This window comes from Salvia splendens, chromosome 20, assembly GCF_004379255.2.
Source record: "Salvia splendens isolate huo1 chromosome 20, SspV2, whole genome shotgun sequence".
NCBI lineage: Eukaryota > Viridiplantae > Streptophyta > Magnoliopsida > Lamiales > Lamiaceae > Salvia > Salvia splendens.
The window spans coordinates 5,834,102-5,843,856 of record NC_056051.1 but is presented as its reverse complement, the minus strand read 5'-3'; the positions used below and the strand labels follow the sequence as shown (position 1 = coordinate 5,843,856).

Sequence of the window (9,755 nt, the reverse complement as noted above, 5' to 3'; positions counted from 1 at the left end):
CACAATGATAATATGCATCACAATCTCTATGAAAGAACTAGATTTTGCTTGTAGCTATAAAACATAAATTCACAACATAGGCAGTTGGTAAACAGCAATATATTTCTATCGTTGAATATATCAATCGAGGTCGTATGAAATGCAAAATGCGATTTTTCACATTTGCTCAAGATATACGTATATCGAATATGTGCAGCCTAAAATTTCCTGATCTATATATGCCAAAATACCCTCAGAACTTTGCTGGAACAAAATAATACCAGGGTAAGAGGGGGACTTACACCGGCAATCAGCTATACAGCAATATATGAAACAAAATAGGAGTAATCAGTTCTAGAAAAGGGATTAATATGATGGAATCGACAGACCTCACGAAAAGGGGCCGTCCTGTTTATCGTGGTCTGGGGATTTTAAAGAACCAGCTCCACGTGTCCCTTGATCTTGAGATGCTCCATGGGAGGAATCTTCATCTTCACTGCCTGGCTTCAAGGATGTTGCATTAAACGAACTGTTTCCCGAGGAAGGGCCGCAGAGTTGGCAAGGGTTGGAAGATCTCCGGGAACACCAGTGATCTGGAACACTCAAAAAGTATGTATCTATGAACTTCCTAAATCTCTTCTTATATTCTCTTGGAGAGACGATAGTTGGCAGCTGGTTTTTGGGAACAACAAGTGAAGACTTGACCCAGTTCTCGAGCTGCTTGTCCCAAGTATACTGCCTGAGATAGTCTATGATACCACACACCAATTCATGACGCTGTGTATCCACTCCTACTAGAAGAGAATAGTCCATCACGTTGATCGACTGATAAGCAATGAAACAAACAATAGTTAGTAGCAAATCAAGTGTCATGCAAGTGGTCAGTTGTTATTCTAAATTTAAAGAAACTAACATTGAGAAAATTAGTATCGTTATACACAGCCCGCTGCAGATTCCTCTTTGATTTCCTACTGACATAGAGAGGTGATATATTCATATCATTCACAAAATTTTGATCCAAAAGAACATCTCCAGCACCATTTTCAGCAGTTAATCGAGCATGCAAAGCCCCCTTGAGATCATACTGTTTGGAAATCTCTCGACCAAATGAAAGATTCTCCATCACTAGGAGATCGTGCCTTGTTTCCTTCCCATTCTTTGTTGCTCTTATCACAACCTAAACAAGTTTAATTAAGAATAAGCATAGGACAGTTTATGCCACCTTAAAACGAGCCAGACGTAAGGATAAAACAAGATTGAGTAACCTGGTAGATGCCAAGAATCTTAGCAAGACATGTCTGATTTCCTTTCTCATAGCACTCATTCATGTAGTCGAAGTAGTTTGTGGCGAACTTCATGAAGGACTCAAACTCTGTTCTCTTGATTTCCTTAATGATGAACCTGTCATCTAGAGTTTTTGCAAAGAAAGATTTACTCTTTCCACCTTTGGCATTCCAATACTTGCAGCGGCTTAGGGAAGCAATATAATTAACTTCTGAAGGACAACATCGATCTCGCAATTGACGGAACTGGCTTGCGTATACACATACGACAGAGTATTTACGCTTCCCTGGATATTTCCCCAAACCCATAGAGACTTCTGGATGGCTAGCACCATAGGAGACTAATGATTCTAACAAATTCAAACCATCAAAACTTGAAGAATGTAGATCTTCCATTGATGTAGAAGGAGAATGCATGCTATCTGAATCGAAAGATCCAAAGGAGGACCAATTAGGAGCTGCCAAAGAAAACATTCGTGGTAGGCTCTGAGAACCCTCAATGGATTTTGAATCAGTTCCTCTTTCTCTTTGAACATCATCTGTTAGATCGTCCGTCGCTACTGCATCGTCCTTTAACAGGGTCAATGCACAGGCTATAATGCTTGAGAATTCATCTTCATAGTCCGATACAATATAGTCGTCCACACCAAGAGGAATGTGCAATCTGGACCCCTCGTCAGAAATCAATTTTTGAGCCGTAGACTCTGCAGCATAGCTACTACAAGATTCAAATTTTGGCAAGTATCCTCTCTGGAGATCTTCAATGTATTCACGCCGGATATCTGTAAAGGGTGCCCAGACCCAGCCTTTTCCATTTTCCAGGTTAGAGAACATAGAAAGATAATGCTTAAATCTCAATGAATTGTTTGAATCAGAACCAACCCCTTCAATGTCTGAAGATATCGATATTATACGACCTGTCTGCAATTCCATAGCTGAATCAAGATTTCCCTGTTCAGAATTTCCTTCAACAGAATCAAAATGATCTTCTGGAGTAGGTTTCACCAAAAAATCATGGGCTCCAGCACCATTTTCATTTATTTTTCCAACATGTGGTGCCACACCATTTTCTGCCACATTTGGCGTAGATTTATCTCCAGTGGATCCTTCTACATGTTCATCAATTGGTATTTCTTTTACTGGATAATCATCACTTTCTTCAAAATCTTGTTTGATTTCAGATCCAAAAATTTCCTCAACAGCAGTATCATCCTCGCTTAATGGCTGTCCAGAAATGTCATCCTCCTTCACTGAATCAGAATCAATCACCTTAAATTCTGAAGAGAGCAATGCATGTAGTCTTCGATCCCAGATGCATGATTCCAGCATAAGATCCAATCGGACTCTATTCAAGCTTAGAATTTTACAAACAGCACCATCCTCACTTCCATTGGTTGCATTTTGAACCTCAACCTAATAAAAAGTTATCACAATATTAAGAGCAATGTAACTACGTCATGTACAAAACAAAGCTTTAAATTTTTTTGTAGTTGAAAACCATGTGAAACCAAACAGCATACTATTATTCTATCAATACTAGATTCTTCATGGACAAAGAGACAAACAGTATATCCAAAAACAAATTCCAGTTTCTTCCTATTTAGACAGTCAACGAAGTCAATCGACTATTTAGTAGAGCTAACCTTCTTCAACATTAATTTACAGATTACAAAGAGAAAGAATGTAGTCATACTTGCTTCTAGATATGCAAGGACTGTATACTCCAACATACTTTAGTAACCTATACACCATTCCACAATTGTATAGAAGAAACCATCGAGAAATCTATTTAAAGTATAAAAATTATAAATGTTCCTTTTTCGTACAATAAATGATTTTAAAGGTAGATTAAGAAAAGAACTAAGAAGTAGATCTAATCCTTAATTCCTTACTAAGGCTAAAAGATGGAATAAAAAATGTGCAAGATTAGAAATCTAACCTCAAATTGAGACCTTTCCTCTCTCAACAGCTCCACAATATCAGAAAATTCCATCTTTGAACCTTGAATGTTCAGGGTTACCCCAACATAACGATTTCTGAGATCCATCAGGCATTTTTCGATCTCAAGGAACATTGAAATCCCTTTCGAGTACACCTTAAAGATAGATAACAACAATATGAGTCAAAAGATGAAAGGAAGATATGCTCCTTTAGCTAGATGGTCCAATTACCAGGCAAAATAAAATAGCAAAAGAATTCATGAAAGAACATACATTCTCAGAATCTTTTTTAAGAAACTCTCCTCCGCCTGAATAGTTAAATTGTATCATCTGAGGTGGAAGCGAAACTGAGTAGGTTGAAACTGGAGTGTACTTGAACATTGCAACCATGGGCCCCAATCTGCATATTCGCCCAAAATTTCCGAGAGTTTACTTGAGAAAGATTCCACAGTGTAGAAGTAAATGGAAATAGAGAAGTGAAATAGAATAGGCAAGCTATTGTTAAAAGCCATCCAGTTTGTCAGAATACACAAGCTTAGCTATCGCTCACCAAACTTAAGACCTAGTGTTTATGTTACACTCCAACAAAAAATTTCAAATAAAACATACCCAAAGAAGTAGAGGAAATCCTTATGGTAAGAATTACCACAGCAGGATGGACTACTGAATGAAGAGTGATTTGAAAAACTCAGTTCCAAAAACTTTCCAAATGACAACCCGCGGGCGGCAGTGGATATCAATACTCTTTTTGTGGATTTTGGGCTCCCATCAGGGAGTTTACACCGTCCACAGCGACTCCACATCCAAAGCTTCCCATCAGTTTCACCTGGCAGACTTTTTCTTGCAGGAAGACGTCGAACTTGGATTGTAAGTTGTTTATTGTGATGTGCATAGTAATAGAAGTGCACCTCAGGCAGTTCGTCGCAAACTTTACACCGGAGTCTCTGCACAGAGGAACACTTTATGTTAGTTCTGTAGCACAAGCATATAAAATGCTTTAAAAATCAAACTAATATATGCCATACCAAATGGACAAAGTAAATAAATATTATCGTAATTATTAGTATAATGAACTTCAGCCAACCTGATTGAGTAACTCCTCTTGCAAAAACTTCCCAAGGGGAACATCAAAACTGCGGTAAAACTTAATATGGGAAAAATGACGGTGCTCACAAATACTTCCTAGTGAGGCATTGCGGCTGGACATCAGAACCAAAATACTCTCAGAATCTAAGACTGAGTTGATCTCATCCTTGCCTTGTGCTTGGTCTCCGGTACCATCACAACAGTTTTCCAATGTGTCTGAAGATTTTAGTAGATGGGGCTGCTGATTGTTGAGTAAATTTTCTCTGCCGTGTTTATCCTCTTGAACACTTGAGATCTGAACATTGTATTTCCCATCCTGGCCATCCTGATTTGTTTTATCGAAATCAAGCTGACTCTGCTTGTTCTGAGGAGAGTTGGAGAAAAAAGGAAAACTGTCATCCATAACTCTTTGGATGGATGTTGAAATAGAAAGACCTGGAAATGTTTCAGGATTGCATGCTTCGAATGACAATGCAGAATTGCCTTCTGATGAGATTAGATACTGCGACTTGTCGTTATGGAACTGATCAGACATGTTAAAATCAAGTGCAAGTGGCTTGTTCACTTCTGCATTACATGGCGTATCAGCAACAGCGGTCGAATCATATGTCCCTACCAATGCCGACTTTATATCAGTCAGTGCTAAATCAACCACCTCATTGGGAGAAATCGTGGAGAACATTGCAGTCTGATCCAAAAGGAAAGAAGTCTCAAGCATCAAATGATATGCCATGACAACCGCACACCGTATTACACATTTAATTCTTTTTAATTCATCACTGTTTGCTCCCATCAGCAGAATCTGTGCATCACAAAGCAAATAAGGTCACAAAAACAAGCAATTACCATCGTAATGAATTTGAGTGAAAATATCTCAGATTTTATAGTTATGATGGTGACTAGAGTGAAGAAATTACTGTGGAATAGCAATTACAGTTTTGAAGAATTATAGGATCATATAGTCTCATAAACTCAATGTTAAAATCGAGACTATCAGTCATAACTGTTATATATGAAATGTGAACTTACTGTGCAAGCAAGCCGAGTAGGAGCACCCTCAAGGAACATCAATGTTTTGCTTTGTTTTTTCCCACCTTCCTTTGGAGGAGCATATTCTTCTAGAAACTTTTCAATATGAAAGGAGTCACACTGCCTTAGTCTTTGACCTATTCCAACCTCCGAGGCCAAGATAGGCGAGCCAATACAACGGGCAACTCTCTCCAAGCGGTGGAGCTTCATATCAAATACTAGTGTAATTCCTTTTGCTAGAATAGACTCTTGTATATCACGGGAAACTGATTTCTCAACTAATATTACATTAGGATGGTACATGTCTATCATCTCAATGATAGTTTTCAAATTGTCTTTCTCCTGTCAAGGAAAATATGATCAGAAAAGGTAAACGGATGTTTATATAGTGTGTCACATATTAGGTTGAAAGACATGGATTTTAATTTCACCTGCTGCATCGATTCAAATGATGACAAACCACCAGAAGAAAGTTCAAGTGCACCATGGATCAGCAGCAGTCTTGGGCTTTTATACTTTGTTGGCATGTGTTTATGAGCAGCATGCTTTTTGAAGACTAGACCTTTTATCAGTTGGCTGCAAAGTCAAAATAAGATTACAAATTTTTAAAGAGATAATAGCATGAAGTGGATAAGTAGTGCTATCGTGTAAAATGAAACCTGTAACAAACATACTGCCACATACTAATTGTTGTTCGACATACACCCATGCATCATCAGTAGTAAAAGGTTTAAAGGGGATCCTATAGACCTGAACATACGGACTAGTTTGGGAAAAAGCATTAGGCTAGGATCATTTAGTAGGCATAGAAATTTCTCTCAATGTTAATCTAACAAGAAACAGTAAGTTATTAAGGGGTGCTCAGTATGGGGTTTGCAATAAGGGGTAGCACAACGAATTAAACACAATTGTTTGGTCTAGAGAAGTCATTCCCCTTGGCCACCTTTGGTTAGCAGAGTGAGGCATGCTTATAAACCCACCTATCCCTCCAGGCCCCAAAATTGAGGGAATGAAGTCCCTAATCATCCCCAATTTCCATCATAAAATATAAACTCCAATTCCTTTTAAACTGCCTTGATACTGGCAGACAAGAAATCTACATCAACTTTACAAACAAAAATACAATTGTTGAGGCACTATACAATGCATTAAACCAATTTCCAAATGCAACTCGAACAGTGCCAAATTATTACCTCTGTGAGCGGGAACCAGTTGCAATACATTTGATCTTTACATATCCATCAGGATCCATTGCCTTACCCTCGAGTGCATCCGGTCTCACAAAATTAGCAGCCTCCCATGATAGAGAAGTCACTATATCAACCCAATCCTCGCCATCGTTTCCAGAAGAACAGACACCCACTGATTTCACAAGTTGACTAACAAGAGACCTAAATTTACCATGCTTAACGTCATGCATGGCTTTAAGTTTTTCCTCTTTGAACCTTTGACTTCCACTGCCTTCTTCAAAGCTGCTCAAAGAACTAGGTTGAGCCCATGCTGCACCATAACCACACTCATCATCATCATCATCATAGTTTGATATGCTTCCTAACACATCGTCTTCTTGGTCTTCTGATTCTGGAGGAAGCCAAAACTCAGCATTTATTTCATCGTTCAAAGAAGACATGTCGGATGACTCATCGACACAAGAACTTGATATTTCCACATTGTTATCTGACCCTGCCTGAACTTCTGCACTTTCTGTATCTCCTATATTTTCGCTAGGCATCAAACTTACAACATCACTAGCTTTCCTACTTTCAGGCTTCACCGTGTCATCTGCTTGGCGAAAACCTTTTAAAGTAATTGCTGAAACAGAGTCATCCATGCTTCCCTTTAATAAGGATATAGAATCTTCTTGACTACTAGCAGTGCCGTTATCCTCTATGTATCTCCTGATGGTGGATTTTAAAAATAAGCTTTAAAGTTGGAATCAGGGAAAATATTCAAGATACAAGGGAAGCAATTTTCCCATATCACGCTCTTTCTAACACCAATTAACAGAAGAAAATGGATATTACCTCTCACATAAGTTTGCATCAACAGAAATATCACCTGAAAATTCAACGGTATAAGTGAACGAACAAAAATAAAGCAGTGGAGAATAGAATTGGATAGGGAAAAAAATAAAGAGGGACTGTGCTGCAGTTTGCTGTGGTACTTTCGATGCTTTTTAGAGGAGTCACACTGATTGATCGCATTACGGAAGAACTGAAATTTTCTCGATTTTGACTTTCTTTGTGATCTTCTTACCACACAACTTGCAGGACTTGATCAAATGCCCACTATCTAGTTCTGGAGAATGCCCATTTTCCTGCTCTGTGCAGTCACTTGATTTTGCAAGCTTTGCACCACAGTAATGGCACATATTACATTCAATTCAACTTCAGCCTGCACATTCATATTATACTAGTTCAAGTAGAAAGTGCCACAAACGATCTTCTGAAATGGAAAGGAAGGACATCAACAACCATCTAAGAGTGGAAAAACTACACAAATTGGATCAGGAATAGCAGTCATTACAAATTGCCATTTATATAGTACAAAATTCACCAGGCAACAGACTGTAGAGCTTTGCTTTCAAATCAAACATTTGATAGTGGAATTCAACAGAAATTGTTCCAGTGTTTAAAAATTGATTAATAAAAATATATTATCTCCGTCCTATGTTAATTGAGTCATACGTATTACATTTCAGGCCGTTCCGTTAATTGACCATTTCCCTTTATGCAAAAAACAAACACTTTATTGTTTAATGTCTCTTCTCTCTTATTTATTCTCTTTCCTAATTTAATCTCTTTAGATCTCCTACTTAATTCTTCTCGGATTAACCTATTAAACACAACTTTCTTAAAACTCGTGCCCAAGGAAACGACTCAAGTAACATGGGACGGACGAAATCGAGTATTTAATAACAATATGCAGACTCCTCGTACGGAGCAACAGTGTCCATTTCAATAAGTGACACGACACAGCCCACAGAAATTTATTGTTCAACAACCACCTGTGCACAACTAATGCGATTTCAGAGAGAAAAAATTCCGATTAGCAAATCAGCAAATTGATTACTGATTGCAATACAAATCAACAAATTAGGAGCTCAATTGCACAGTTCTGATCGGAAATTGCATTGAAACACAAAGATCATTTGAAATCGCCAAAAACTAAACTGGCTGCAAAATTCTACATATGAGCCAAATCACTCTGAATCTCGGAATAAATCACCAAAACCTCCAATAATTCGCGGCGAGCTGATTTGTTGACTTAAGTCAACAAAATACCTACTTAATCATCTATCCTAATCCAGAGATTGATTTACAGAACAAATCCATATAGCAGCTCATTCTACCTTCATGAAATCCAAACTACTGCTCGAGCAAAAATTAATAGACAACTCAAACAAATTAACTTTTTCTTAAAAAAAGGATGGTTCCAGAAATTGTTGAACAATACTCACCAGCAAAGAAGAAAAATCAATTGATCTGCGCAGCAAATCTTCAGAGCAGAGACGATAACTCTCGCTTCCAGGTACCGAGATTTGGAAATCTAGGACATTCAGAGAGAAAAAGGGGGGAGAGAGGGAAGAGAGCAAAGAATTTTGCAGTGAATTCAAAGAAGTTTGGAGGAAGAGAAAGATAATAAAAAAGCAAGCAAGAAATTTCTCTCACACTGGGGCCCACGCTGCCTTGTGCTTAATGCTCTAAAAAAATAATTTAAATTGTTTTCAAAAATATTTTTCTTATTTGACTTAACAGAGCCAATGAGAAAAGAGCAATCTAGTTGGTGGACTTAGTTCATCCGCAACACTGTCTTTTACGGTCTCATCTCTTAATTATTCATGGGTCTCATTGTACTTTTCACCTCATCTCTTAACCAAGAGACAGCACTTGCAGCCCTCTATTTCTTACATCTCTTAACCATCTCATCCATTAACTATTCATTCAATTTCATTTTTTATTTTTATTTCCAACAAATTCAATTAATAAAAATACACTTCATTAAATAAAATAAAATTACAACTTAAAAAAATAAATAAATAAGACATAATTTTAAAAAAGACATAATTTAAAAAAGACATATTTTAAAAAAAATTTTATTAAAATATACTTTTAAAAAAATGATTTATTGCGTCAGCGTGACGACGCACACTCGCGGGCCGGTTAGTGGGCGTCACGCCTAGCGCCAGCGCGCGCCACGTGGCGCTGGCGTGTGGCGAGCTAGCGCGCCAGCCGTCTCGGCGAGACGGGACGCTGCAACGCGTCTTTTAACCGTCTCGTCTCGGAGAGACGAGATAAGAGACAGTTAAGAGATGCGTTGCTTCGTCTCGTAACAAGAAATCTGATGTTTGATGTATTAATATTATAGTGAAAAAATCAAACGTATAAAAATACTTGGATTTGGTGAAAATTATTTTCGTTCATTATAATTAGTTGTG

The 9,755-nt window shown here is 37.9% G+C and overlaps 1 protein-coding gene across 2 annotated transcripts; it reads right to left on the bottom strand.

The window, feature by feature from the left end:
- Nucleotides 1-84: 84 nt before the first annotated feature.
- On the bottom strand, nucleotides 85-8,914 carry LOC121780620 (putative 1-phosphatidylinositol-3-phosphate 5-kinase FAB1D). 2 transcript variants are annotated; one of them, XM_042178230.1, is made up of 13 exons: nucleotides 8,778-8,914; nucleotides 7,574-7,762; nucleotides 7,342-7,375; nucleotides 6,511-7,215; nucleotides 5,749-5,893; nucleotides 5,318-5,659; nucleotides 4,287-5,090; nucleotides 3,812-4,146; nucleotides 3,476-3,602; nucleotides 3,202-3,357; nucleotides 1,245-2,675; nucleotides 893-1,156; nucleotides 85-804 (listed from the first exon to the last, which is right to left on the bottom strand). In XM_042178230.1, the coding sequence occupies exons 2-13, from the start codon at nucleotides 7,686-7,688 to the stop codon at nucleotides 370-372; spliced, it is 4,893 nt and encodes a 1,630-aa protein (XP_042034164.1). In that variant the 5' UTR covers nucleotides 7,689-7,762; nucleotides 8,778-8,914; the 3' UTR covers nucleotides 85-369. The 2 variants fall into 2 exon arrangements, with proteins under 2 accessions (XP_042034164.1, XP_042034165.1); XM_042178231.1 differs by lacking the exon at nucleotides 8,778-8,914 and having other exon boundaries at nucleotides 7,482-7,705.
- Between the last annotated feature and the right edge of the window lie 841 nt (nucleotides 8,915-9,755).